The sequence below is a fragment of the Rhinopithecus bieti genome, unplaced genomic scaffold (genome assembly GCF_001698545.2).
Source record: "Rhinopithecus bieti isolate Rb0 unplaced genomic scaffold, ASM169854v2 scaffold_23405, whole genome shotgun sequence".
In the NCBI taxonomy this organism is placed as follows: Eukaryota; Metazoa; Chordata; class Mammalia; order Primates; family Cercopithecidae; genus Rhinopithecus; species Rhinopithecus bieti.
In genome coordinates this window covers 2,563,498-2,576,969 of record NW_016811519.1, presented here as the reverse complement: position 1 = coordinate 2,576,969, position 13,472 = coordinate 2,563,498, and the positions used below count along the sequence as shown (strand labels likewise).

Here is a 13,472-nt window from a genome sequence, read left to right as displayed (position 1 = left end):
TTTAGCCTTTAGGAGTGGTTTTCACAATACCTGTGTTCTGGCAGGAAACCCGTTGTGAAAAAGCCATTCTGATATTTGAAACTTGTTTAGCAACTTTTTTTTTGAGAATATTTAAGGGCTTTCAAGCCAGTGTTATTAAATTTGAAAATTTTTGTTTTGTTGTGTCTTTCTTTTAAGACTTTGTTTTCTCTTACAAGTGAAGAACATCACTTTATTTCTTAATAATTAGGAACTGTTTGTTCCTGAGATCTTTTTAAAAATAAAATTATTGGTGCATAATATGCAAACAACAAATTGCATTATTTAAACCTGATATCTTAACAATATTGAGTCTTCTATCTCATGAACATGATACAGCTCTTCATTATTTAGGTCTTTAACTTCCCTCAGTAATGTTGTGTAGTTTTCAATGTACAATTATTGAATATAGTTTAGTACATTTATGTGTAAATAGTTCATACTTTTGGATGTTGTTGGAAATGAAATTGTAATTTTTATTTTTCTGATTGTTTATTGCTAGTATATAGAACTCTGTTTTTGTATATTGACCTTCCATAGGCCTTGCTGAGTTCACATAGCTCTAGGAGTTTTTTTTCTGGATTCCTTATGATTTTACAGTACACAATCATGCTGTCTGCAATAAAGAGAGTTTTATTTCTTCCCTTCCATTATGTATACTTGTGTTTTCTTCTTCTCTCCCTTCTCCTCCTCCTTTCTCCTCTTCCTATTTCTTCTTCTCTTTCTTTTCATCTTCTTGTCTTATTGCACCGCCTAAGGCCTCCAGAAGAATGTTGACTAGGAGTACTAGTAAGACTGGGTATTCTTGTGTTAATCTTAGGAGAAGACATTCAGTCTTTCATTATTAACTAAGGTGCTCTCTGCAGGCTTTTTGTAGAGGCCCTTGAACCAGTTTAGGATGTTTCCTTCCTTCATTTTTTTCAGTTTGTCGAGCATTTAAAATCATGGGTAGATGTTAAATTTTAGAAAAATGTTTTTGCTTCATCTATTGATATAATTATATGGGCTTTCTCCCTCATTTTGTTAATATGGTGAATTATGTTAATTGATTTTTGAGTGTAAAACCAATCTTGGATTTCTCCAATAAATCTCACTTGATCATAATCCTTTTTATAAATTATTGGATTTATTTTGCATATATATGTGTATCTATATAATTTTGTCTCCATGCATAAGGGATATGAGTTATGGTTATTTCTTGTGATGTCTTTTTCTGGTTTAGTATCAGAGTAACATTGCCTCTAAAAAATGGATTTAGCAAATATTCTCTTCTTTTCTGTTTTCCTAAAATGTTGTATTATTTCTTCATGTGTTTGATAGAATTCAACCGTAAAGCCATCTGATCCTGGGGTTCCTTTGTGAGATGGCTTTCTTAATTTTGGATTCAATTTTTATGGTGCATATAGGGCTATCATATTATCTATTTCTTCTTGTGTCAGTTTTAATATTCATCTTTCAAGGTATTCAATTGTTTTAGTTGTGACCAAATTTATTAACATGTAGTTGTTTATCCTATTCCCTTATTTTTGTAAATATCTTTTGGATTTGTATTGATGGCTTCTCTTTCAATCTTGATATTGGTAATTTGTGTTTTCTCTTGCTTCTTGATAAGTCTAGCTAGAGATTTCTCAATTTTATTAATCACTTCAAAAACCAGCTTTTGGTTGCATTGATTTTTCTCTATTGTTCATCTTTTTTCAATTTCATTGTTCTGTACTCTGATCTTTACTTGGTGTTTAATTTTCTCTCTAAGTTTCTTAACAGACAGCATAGATCATTGATTTTGGACTTTTTTTCATAATATAAACACTGATTTCATAATATAAGCACAGATTTAGCTGTTTCCATGAGTTTTTATTGTTGCATTTTACTTATCACTCAGTTCAAATATTTTCTATTATTATTAATATTTGTGATTTGATTTTTTCCTTCACCTATGGGCTACTAGAAGTAAGGTTGTTTTATTTCACGTTTGAGGCTTCTCTAGATGTGTTATTGTTTTTTAGTTTATATTTAATACTGTTGTGATCAGAGAGCACGCTCTGTAAGACTTATTCTGTTAAACATCTATTGACTTGCTTTATAGCCCAATATATACTCCATCTTCATGTGAATTTGAAAAGAATGTTTATCCTAAGTAGTTGGCTCTAGTATTCTACCGATGTCAGTTAAAATAGTTGGTAGTATACAGATCTTCTACATCTTTTCTGATTTTTTTTTTTCTTATCTGGATGTTCTATGAATTACTGAGAAAATTCTGTCAGTGTCTCCAACAATGACTATGGGTATGCCTTTTTCCCCTTTCAGCTTTGGTACTTGTTCTTCATATGCTTCAAAATTCTCTTATGTTCACATATACACTTAAAATTGATAATGGCTTGTGGTTTTATTTACCATTTTATCATTATGAAATATTTCTCTTTGTTTCTAGAAATATTCTTTGTCATGATGGCTACTTTTGGAAATCTGTATATGTTTACATAATTCACATATTAGCAAGGCTTCCAACATTTGGCATCTATTGTTCATTAAACTATTATACAGAACTGAGGATACAGTATGTACATAGGCACAGAGGCAGGGACAAAAATGACAGGACTGTTCCAAGGCCAGTAAGATTTGATGAGGCTGTAGCATCAGTGGGGACAGAGGAGTGGAAGTTTCCATTTGGCCCTTTACACTGTATTATGGCTCTTGACTGTATAGCAGAATGGTTTGGGACAGTCTTTGCAGTCTTATGGTCCCAGGTTTAACTACTGAATCTACCATTTATTAAACTTGTGACTTAAGTTACTTAACCTCTATTTCCTCATATGTAAAGCGGAGACAAATAATGGCACATACTTCATGTGTTTTCAGAAAGATGAAATTATATATATATATAGCATACATACACATTACATGTATACACACAAATACAGTGCTTAGTAAAGTGTTCAATATTTATTTTTATATGTATAGTATTACATATGTATATATTATATTACAAGTATTATTATATATATTTTCATAGAGTCGTCTCAATTTTCCTACTGGCTTCAATTTTCAGAGATTTAATTGTTCTTTTTGTTTGAAGCTTTCTTTTCTCCATTTGCTCCCATTCTCCCTGGCCCCACTCCCTTACTCTGCTTTCTTAGTTCCTAACTTTCTGGGCCTCCTCCCTGCCCAAATTGGATTTCATAGCCTCAAGAACTGCAGACTGTACAATTAAGGTAGTTGCTGCTTGCTATCTTTCTCCTTTTCCCACTCCCCCATGAACCTCAATAACTTGGCTACGATTTCAATTTCTGCTCTGAAAAAAATGCACTTATTAGAATTTTCCAATTATCTGCAATATGAATGCAGATAACTGGGGCTTATGTACCTAGTTCAGAAACACACCCCATGTAGTTGTGATGAAAGAATAACACTTTTTGCACAAGAAATGCTCCATATTTATGATAAATATTCTCAGCAAAAATTGTCAGTAGAGCTATAAAAGGCCCTTTGGAAGGGCACTTGAAAACTCGGCTCAGCAACTTCCTTTTCCACCTTGAAGCATCCCCTTCAAAAGAATTCCCAACCAGATGATGTTTGATGTTCCTGATCGAGCTCGCAGCATGATGAAAAAAAAGATCATGGGTTTTGAAGTAGGTTAGTGCAGACGCCTACTCTTCGGGTTATTTCTCAGCCTGAGCGCGTTTCCTGGCTTGTAAATTGCATATAGGAATCCTTTCCTAAATCCACATCCACAATAGTTTCCCTTATTATGGGTCTTCGTGCATCTTATACCTTTCATTATCATAGTTTCACTTCTCATTTAAGTAATAACGTCAGCTTCCTATAGTGGATTGTAAGCTCCACGAGGCCAAGGACCACGAGAATTCACCGTACTCTTGTATCCCCAGGCTAAACCATCACTGTACACCCAAGAGTCTAGCACAGTGCTGGCACACAGTCGACAGTCAGCAAGTGAATGACAAAGGAGCAGTTGACAGTGGCCGGAGCTCCGTCGTTGGGACGTGGAGAGAGTCGCCCCGGCCCGCAGTTCCCGCCCTGGTACTGGGATAACTTCTCCCGCGGATGCCCAGCGCCGCCCTGGCCAGACCCTCTATGCCCCAAGTCCAGTCCGGCCAGGAGCCACAGCCGCACGCGGCGCCTCGCCCCTTGACGTCACTCGGGGCGGGACTTCCGGCCGCCGAAGTTTAACAGTCCAGGCGGGAGCCGGAAGCCCAGCGCCGAGCGGGCCGCGGCCCCCTGTTGTGTTGCTGCGGAGAGGTGAGGTTCCGGAGGCCCTGAGGTCAGCGGGGCCCCGCCCGCCGCGTCCGTGCACCCTACGTATCCCAAAACCCCCTCCGTCTCCCTTAGAGGGCGGGGCGGAGGTCCTTGGGCTTCGCACGCCGCGAGCGGTTGCGGGCAGGGGCGCGGCGGCGCGTTGAGCTGGGAAGTGTTTGGGGAGCCGCGGGCCGGGGTCGCACACCTCCCCGAGAGGCGGCCCAGGTCAACTAGGGTAGGTTGGTGGCGGCCCTGGTGGCTGTGCTGCCCCCGAAAAGTTTGCCTCGTCTCCACAAGTCTGTCTTCTTTTTTGTCAACCTCAAGTACTTCTCTTTTGGCAGGTACTCGGATGCATTTTACAGGGTAGCCTCAGTTGAGCGGTTGTCCTGCAAGTAAAGTGCAGTTTTGGTGATTGAAAGTTGGAGAACTTTCATTTCAGCTGAGTAGTGTAGTTGAATTGGTTCCTGTAGCAGCTGTCCCTAAACCCAGGCCGACGTCTCGCTTTCGATGGGACCCTCTTTGTGGGACTGATGTAAAGCGTCTTCCTTAAATGTGCTCAGTTCTTAGAAGACCGGAGTAGGTGGGCGGATAGTCCTCTTCCCTGCCCCGCTTTAAGAGCGGGAAACAAACATTAAATCACTCAGCGAGTTGTCTCCTAAGTTGGAGCGGGTTTTTTGAACACAGTTTTTCAGAGCCCTGGCCTCAGTGATCTACCCACTACACCCCGCATCTCAATAGGCCTGGTGTAAGATGCAGGTAGACACAGCTTGCAGTTGTGTTTACAGGGCTTAGAGATCGCATTTCCAGCAATTCATTCGTTGTTCCTTGACTTGGGAACCAAGGAGGAACGTGTTACACATGTTTAAGGCTCCAAATCCAAACACTGTGTTACATTTCGACAGGTGACTTTAATGGCTTTTAGTAGCACTTTGTTAGATGAATGGAGCGTAAGGAAGCACATGAGTGAATTACCTTAACTTTTTGTCTCGAGAAGGAAACGTTTCTATAATTATGTCTTTAACTTGTCCTCTGAAATGGCTTATACTAGACGTGTATTGGTGACTCGGGGACCTGTCTGTGACATCACTAATGCTGTGTAGTAGTCTTGCACTTTCCATACTAGGAAGGTGTGGGGGAGGTATAATTCTGTGAACTCTTGCTTTCCTTTTCTCCCATGTACTTTTGAGCCCCTCTTTTCTCACCTATCGTTCATTACTACCTGTTGCTCTTTAAGGTGCCTGCCTAGAGCGGCTTCCTTGCCTTCTGTTTTCTAGACTTCCTTGGTTTGTGAAATCACCTTGTTAGAATTACATGTTTCAACTGTATACTCTGAATAAATGATTGAAGGTATTGTAGTCCAAGAATTGGTATGGGGACTTAGTGGCATCTCATTTGACCATATTGCTAATTTTAGAGTTTTGGAAAAACTGGTGTGACTGGATTCTGACTTGCAGAAATGCTACTTTATCATACATTTTTTAAAAAAATTAGGAAGTTACTTATTAATCGTTATTTGTTGAGAAACTGCTGTGTGCCAGGAATGTTTCAAGACTGGTGTGGGGAGACAGACATTATTATGAGAACAAATAAAAATTTCAGATAATGACTGGGCGCGGTGGCTCACGCCTGTGGTCCTAACACCTTGGGAGGCTGTGGTGGACAGATCACCTGAGGTCGGGAGTTCGAGAGCAGCCTGACCAACATGGAGAAACCCCGTCTCTACCAAAAAGTACAAAATTAGCCAGGCGTGGTGGTGCATGCCGGTAATCCCAGCTACGCAGGAGACTGAGGCAAGAGAATCGCTTGAACCTGGGAGGTGGAGGTTGCGGTGAGCTGAGATCGCGCCCTGGCACTCCAGCCTGGGCAACAAGAGTGAAACTCCGTCTCAAAAAAAAAAAAAAATTCAGATAGTAGGAAGTGCTATGAAAAAAATGAAATCAGGTATTGGGATATAGGGTAATCTGGTAAGTCCCTTACCAGGTAAGGAAGGGGCTGCATTAGTCAGGGTGGTCAGGAAAGGCCTTTCATAGGAGGAAACATTTGAGTTAAGACCTGAATGATGAGAAGAAGATGACCGTGGGAATCTGGGGATAGCATCTTAGGCACAGGGAGCAGCAAATGAAAAGACACTGAGGTGAGAATAACCTTGCCTTTGCATGAGGCAGAGAGAAGGCCAGTGAAAAGAAAGAGGAGAGTTACATGGGGGCCAGGACATGTAAGGCAGGCTAAGGAGGCTCAATTTCATTATCATTACTGTGAGGAGCCATTGGAAGGGTCAACTGAGAGAATGTGATCTGGCTTTTGTTTTAGGAAGATCACTTCAACTACTTTGGTGAGTGCACTGTTTGGAACAAAAATGGATGAGTTAGAGCCACTTGTATTAGATTAGATTTTGACCTTTTTTTGTGTGTCTTTTAAATGTTTTAAAATATATTGTTTTAAACTATTTGTAGGCGCAGTCATGCAGGAAAACCTCAGATTTGCTTCATCAGGAGATGATATTAAAATATGGGATGCTTCATCTATGACATTGGTGGATAAATTCAACCCACACACATCACCACATGGAATCAGCTCAATATGTTGGAGCAGCAATAGTATCCTTTAAAAAAACACACACACACACAAACCACTTATTAGGTTAAACAGCCACTGTCAATGAAACTTTTGCATGTGACTCATACTGAGTAATGTATTTTGCATTGCTACCAAGGATAGTAAAATAGTAATTTACAAAACAATATATCATATGAATGCACTCTGATTTTATGTGTTGGGTTCATTTTAAAAAAAATTTAGTTACAGCCCACTTCATTTGAAAACATTGCTATTAAAAAAAGTATATTCTGTCTACACCATAGAATTAGTTATGAAAAGTTTCTTATTGAACCAAATGGAATAAGGTTGGTAATTGTGGAAATAATTCCAAAAGGTTTTGGAATGAGTTTTTGCATCTGCATTTGGGTATTTGTGGATCTGAACTGAAAATTAAAGACAGAACATGAAGGCAGAAGCAAGTTTGGGAGGAGATAAAAAATTGTCCAGTATGTCCATCTTACTGATGTACTCTCCATATCTTCCTTCCTCTCTGTGTATGATGAAAACTACATTATTTCCTAAACAGACATAGTAAAGTTATCTAGATTGAATTTTCTAAGCTTTTATGTTTCTGATTGACACCTTCCCTGTCTTGGTGAGCTCCTAAATGTGGATAAAATAAAATGAGGGAGTGAAGACTGTAAACTAGGGTTTTTGAACCCTGTGCTATTGACTTTTTGGGGCAGGAAATTTGTTGTGGATCTTTCCTGTATGTTGTACCATGTGGAGAAGGTTTATTGGTCTTCTCTCCTTAGGTACTAATAGCTTCTAGTTGTGACAACCAAAAATGTTTCCAGAATCACCCAAATCACTCCCAGTAGAGAACCACTGCTGTAACCACAGTACTCCTATCACCTTTTATATGAAAATGTTTTATATAACTGGTATGTTAGAAATTTTCTTTTGTGAAACTCATATGCAATTTCTTAACAAATTTTAACATTTGTCTGATTTTATCAACACCAAAGTATTAAATTCTACTTTCTGATGAAAGGAAAAAAATCAAAGCTTTAAAATATGACTGGTTCAGGAACAAAAATATTAAAAGTTTTATGTGAGCCTTACTATTCTTGCATGTCTATAACAAGAAGGACAAATTTTCTTATTGAATTAAATTTACCTCCTTATCATTCCTATATTTTGTGTTAAAGCAGTACAACAAATTACTTTGGTACTCTGTTAGTCAAACTCATGGTGAAATGACTGCATTTTTGAAGGACTTTCCAGATATTTAGTAGGGAAAATATTTTAAAGAGAGTGACAAGGGTATGAAGTTGCTGTTCTCTATTTTTAGATTTTCATTATGTTTAGAGCTTAATTTTCCCTCTTATTATATAAAAGTAGCAATTTGTAGTAAGATTATTTTTTGGTTGACTTTTGTTTTAAGGAGTTTTACTAGGAGTTGGCATTTACTAATGTGCTACTTAATAGTCTAACAACAAAACTGATGTAGCTATGAGATAGTGTTGTATGACTTTTGGAAATTGGTCTTATCGTTTTCTTGCATGAGCAGATGTGCACTGAAAGCCTTCACACAGTCTTACTCTTAATAAGGCTTTGATCACTTCCATGAAGGTTAATTACTGAAGATCAAAGAGTTCCCAGCCTTAGCAGCTTGGGGTCCACATAGCATAGATTCCAAGAATGGGGTTAATGTGGGACGCCAGAGAGATTAGTTTTTTGGTTTTTGTCATTTAGCTTATGTTCCTCACTTTCTCATGATTTCTAAAACTACAAGAGAAATACAAAAGTAGCTAGATTACCCACCCACATTATGTTTCACTTCTTTTTTTTTTTCTATATTCTAAGGAGAAAAGTAGTGGTAAACAGAGGAAGAAGTCAAGGAAAGGGAAATGGTTTTTCTCACTATGGTAATATCTAGGTAGAAATGATTTGATTTGCATCATGTATCATAATAAAATTACAGTATATGCTCTGTTTACAAAATACCTGAAAGTTATGCAGAACATTCAAAAGTTAATGCAGTTAGGGATTCTTAGTGTCTAATTAACCTTTCTCCATTACTTTTACTCACATTTTAATTGCTGAAAAGCACAGATTTAAACTTCTGATATTTTAATTTGTTATGGCTCTCAAAATCAGACTCTTATTCTTGGTTATATTGTTGTACTTAATCATTTTAGTTTTAAAATACTTACTGTTTTGTGTTTACTGATTGTTCCACTTATGATTCATGTAACAGAAGGTAAATAAAATTTTAAATTAAGATTCAATTAAATTTTATTTAAAAATTAAAACTCATGACACAAACAATTCCTATTTAACCATACATATTTGTAAAATATTTGCAAGTTACTATAATATCCATTCTTAATTTAAAATTGGAACATTCTATCACAAAAATTCATGTTCTGGGAAAATATCAGGTCTTTTTTTTAAAAAATAGAAAAACGGGACTAGTGTGGATGTTTGCTGCCTAGTTTAGATTGGTACCAAGCACTAGGTTAATAAATATCTTGAACAGTTTCTGTAGATGAAAAGGTTGATTGATATTTGCTGATGCTGCTTTTATCATGCTCTCATTCTTGAAGGATAAAATTAGCCCTTCTGGCCTACTCGTTGAAAACAGAGTAGTATTTCACATGGGTTAAATAGCTTTTGAGTTGATAGCAGAGCCAGAAGGAAGGCTAGTTCTTCCCCGCAGTAGTAGCAAAGAGAATTAGTCTTAGTAATTATTAATAGTAATGTGAGCTACTTTTGAAAGCTACTCTATAAGCGTTACTCATTCATTGTCTTCTTAGTGTGTTTGCTTTTATAATTGCAATTCTTATAATAGTCTCTAGTGCTATAGATGTTCATGGATTGTTTGATGCTCCATAACTCTTCATTTAGATAACTTTTTAGTAACAGCATCTTCCAGTGGCGACAAAATAGTTGTCTCAAGTTGCAAATGTAAACCTGTTCCACTTTTAGAGCTTGCTGAAGGGGTAAGTGATTTTTTTTTTTAAACTGTTAAAATCTTAGTTTTGCTTGACTGGCAATTGGTTGTTTATTGTGGTGCTTGCAACTAAATATAAAGGTTTTAAAAGCATCATTTTAACTTAAGCTCAAAATAATACGGTAACTCTTAAAAGTGAGATATGTGTACTTACTGAGGTATTTTTAGGTAAAATAGTTTTGAATATTAGGGGAACAATTGAAGACTTGAATTTTGTTAACTAGGCCCTTCATTTCTTCATTTTCCTTCTGTGGGAGAGGATTCCTGTTGCTGCTATTTTAGGACGATGTCCCACACAGGTTGCTAGGTTGACCTGAGCAGATGAACTCTAATGACACAGCACTACTTTACTGATCTTGAGCTCAGGACCATCAGGAACAGACTCATAGCTGATGGTAGCCCTCTGCTTCAGATTCTGTCCACCTGTGCTGAGGGGCCTGTCTGAGCCTCCCCATGCGCTCCTTAAACAGGTTTTTTTTTTTTTTGTCAAAATAAGCTTAGGTCCCAGGGCATTTAAATGAAGCTGTCACTGCATACTGTTGCCTTATCCTTTTGTTTTGTTTTGTTTTGTTTTGTTTTTTGAGATGGAATCTCACTCTGTTGCCCAGGCTGGAGTGCAATGGCGCAATCTTGGCTCACTGCAACCTCCACCTCCCGAGTTCAAGCAATTCTCCTGCCTCAGCCTCTCAAGTAGCAGGGATTATAGGTTCCCACCACCACACCTGGCTAATTTTTGTATTTTTAGTAGAGACGGGGTTTCACCATGTTGGCCAGGCCCGTCATGAACTCCTGACCTTGTGATCCTCCTGCCTCTGCCTCCCAAAGTGCTGGGATTACAGGCGTGGCAGCCTATCCTTTTGTTTTATAAGTTAATCCCTCTGATTGAGGATAATACTGGCTTCTTCATTTCCAGTCACATTCCTTGAAAGCTATTTCTTTTTTAAATAGAATAGGATTTAAATAAAAAGGTATGAGTAGTTGATAGCTTGTTTTTTGTTTGTTTGTTTGTTTCAAAGTTTTTATAGCAAATCTTAAATTATTATGGATTGTCATAATTTTACACACTGGGATAGGTAAGGTAGCCCAATTAGAAAGAAAGCAGCAGGACAATTGAATAAAAGCTCAACTAATTTAAAGAGGACTCATGATTTTTATCAATCCTCTCCTAAAGGTATCCGGTGGGATTGACCTGAACTTCAGTTCTAACCCGCAGATGTTGGAGACTGGGACAGAGAGAACATCTGCTAACAGTAGAAATGGAGTTTGAGGCACTCTGTTTAACCTGACTTAAGCGAAATCAAGGCATAGAATGTCCCTGGTCAATAAAAGGCAAACTGAAGTCTTCAAGAGCAGGCAAAACATCTTAACCATCTTTGGATCTTTGTATCCTAAGATGTTCAAAAAACACTTGTTAATGTCAACGTCAAAACCATTTTAACTTCTACTCTACCACTATATATATGTACTACTGTTATGCATTATGCCTTAAAATCAGTGAATCGGTGTTTGGGAGCTTTTTTTTTTTAAGTATAAAAATAACAGATGGTATTTACAAGTGTTCCATAATTCTAAGAGTTCTGTGAATATTCCAAATTAGTTGCTATGAGTCTTAGCCCTCTTTCCCATAGTTAACAAATCATATCATAATGCTGGTAGATAAAAGTAAGATTAGTTGAGTTCAAATTTTCAGTCTGTTTTAATTTAGCTATAAAAATATTTGCAAACATTGGTTTTTTAGCTTTTACTAGTAATGTTTAAAGTAACATATTTATGTGCTAATAACCTTTTTGTAACTTCCAAATCCTCTTACTCGTGTATTGTTTGAGGCATTAGACCTTTTCTACTTGAGAAAATAAATTATGATCCTACTCATTTAAAAATTTTAGAGTGGAACTTTAAGTTCATATTTATTTTCTTTGATTTTGTATTTCACCTCTTTAAAGTAGAATGTACCTTTGCCTTGCACCTTGAGCAGTACAGGATTCCTGTATTAACCACACAATTTCCATTAATTATTTAAGTTCATTAGTTGCATTAATAATACACTATCATTAAAAAAGATCTATCATTAGGGTTAGCCAGCTCTAAATATAAGTTTTATTTTGAGCCCTTAAGAGTAATTGTAGTTGTTGTGATGATTGGAGTCCCAATACATTGATCTTCAGTGGACACCATCTTTTTCTATTTTATTTAAAGGCTGTTTCGATAGTTCTTAGCAAACTGTCCTGATTTGCAGTGACAACCAGATTTTAAATCTTCTTAGTCTGCTTCCACCGAAGTCAATTCCTAGAATGGTATCTGCAGGAGAATTACAGCAACTGTACTGAAACATTGATGTTGTATGCATCTTGCTATTTGTATATGTTAGTTGATACTCTTGGTCAAAATTTCAGAGCTAGAAGGAACCCTGGAGTCCACAGAAGTGAACACAAATCTATTTGATTTCCTTGAAGCATTTTTGACCCCCTTAAAAGCTGCTGGATCCATGTGGAAGAAAGATAATGAGAGAGTGGCTCTTTAGTACAAGATTAGCATGTTTATAGTACTTAAACATGCAATGGGGGAGAAGGACTAGAGGAAGGGTACCATCTGCACCCTTTAAAGAATCTCTTTTGAGCAGAGGATATTTCTGAGAAGCATAGACTCTCAAAGTAAGAAAGTAGATCTAGTCTTCACCTTTCGTTTCTCAAATGCAGAAACACAGGCTCAGAAAGGTGAGATGATTTGCGTAAACCTACATAGCTTGCCTTTTAACTTTTAGCGAAGTCATAAAATGTCCCCTTTGAATTTGAAGAATCCAAGGATGCACTGTGGAAGTTACAACTAATGTAACTTGGTAGTGCATCTGAAGGTTACATAGGAAAAAAATGCACCATTGTGTTCTGTGTAGCATAGTTACTGATGGCACCACCAGATTGGTGACACTCAAAGATACTCATTGAGAAGAACTTGATAACATCTGTATTTTAGCCATTCTATAAAGATCGAGCATGGATATAGCTTTGTGCTAGTGAAACTGACATTCTGGCAGGGGACAGGCAGTAAACTAGTAAACAAAAAATACCCAGATATTGATAAGTTATCATGCGGATAACTAAAATAAGATATTGCAATAGCAAGTTACATTAAGTAGCCAGTGGAGTTCCCTTGAAGTGTGGTGGCACTTAAGTTGATCTGTTGACCAGAAGGTCTTCCAAACAAGGTTCAGAGAATTTAGCTTTCTAGGCAAGGAGAATAGATGTGTAGAAGCCTTGAGACAAATATAGGGTTGTATATTTAAGGAATGAAAGGTCAGTATGGCTGGAGAATTAGTGGATGAGGAAGAAAATTGTAACAGATGAGGTAGGGCCCAGATAATAGGACTTCGAAAGCCAGGTAAATGTTTGGAGTTTATTCGTGGTGTGATTGGAAGCCGTTGAAGATTTTTAAACAGGAAGGAGACATGATCTGATTTATGTTTGTAAAGTCCACCCTACTTATGAAGAACAGAATATAGGAAAGCAGGAGTGGAAACAGGGAAACCAGTTAGGAAGCTGCTGTCATAGTTTGGCAAGGTTTGGGTTAGTGTTAGTAGTAGCTATAGATAAAGGGAGCCCATGTGGGATTCATTCTTGGGTTGGGGTTTAGAGAGCTTACTGATCGA

The 13,472-nt window shown here is 37.5% G+C and overlaps 1 protein-coding gene across 1 annotated transcript in view; it reads left to right on the top strand.

The window, feature by feature from the left end:
• Nucleotides 1-3,992: 3,992 nt before the first annotated feature.
• The window catches only part of NEDD1 (NEDD1 gamma-tubulin ring complex targeting factor), a 45,269-nt gene continuing 35,789 nt past the window's right edge, over nucleotides 3,993-13,472 (top strand). Inside the window, 3 exon segments of the mRNA XM_017893968.1 lie at nucleotides 3,993-4,275; nucleotides 6,726-6,869; nucleotides 9,724-9,818. Of these exon segments, the coding sequence (XP_017749457.1) occupies nucleotides 6,734-6,869; nucleotides 9,724-9,818 (231 nt within the window). The 5' untranslated portion in view covers nucleotides 3,993-4,275; nucleotides 6,726-6,733.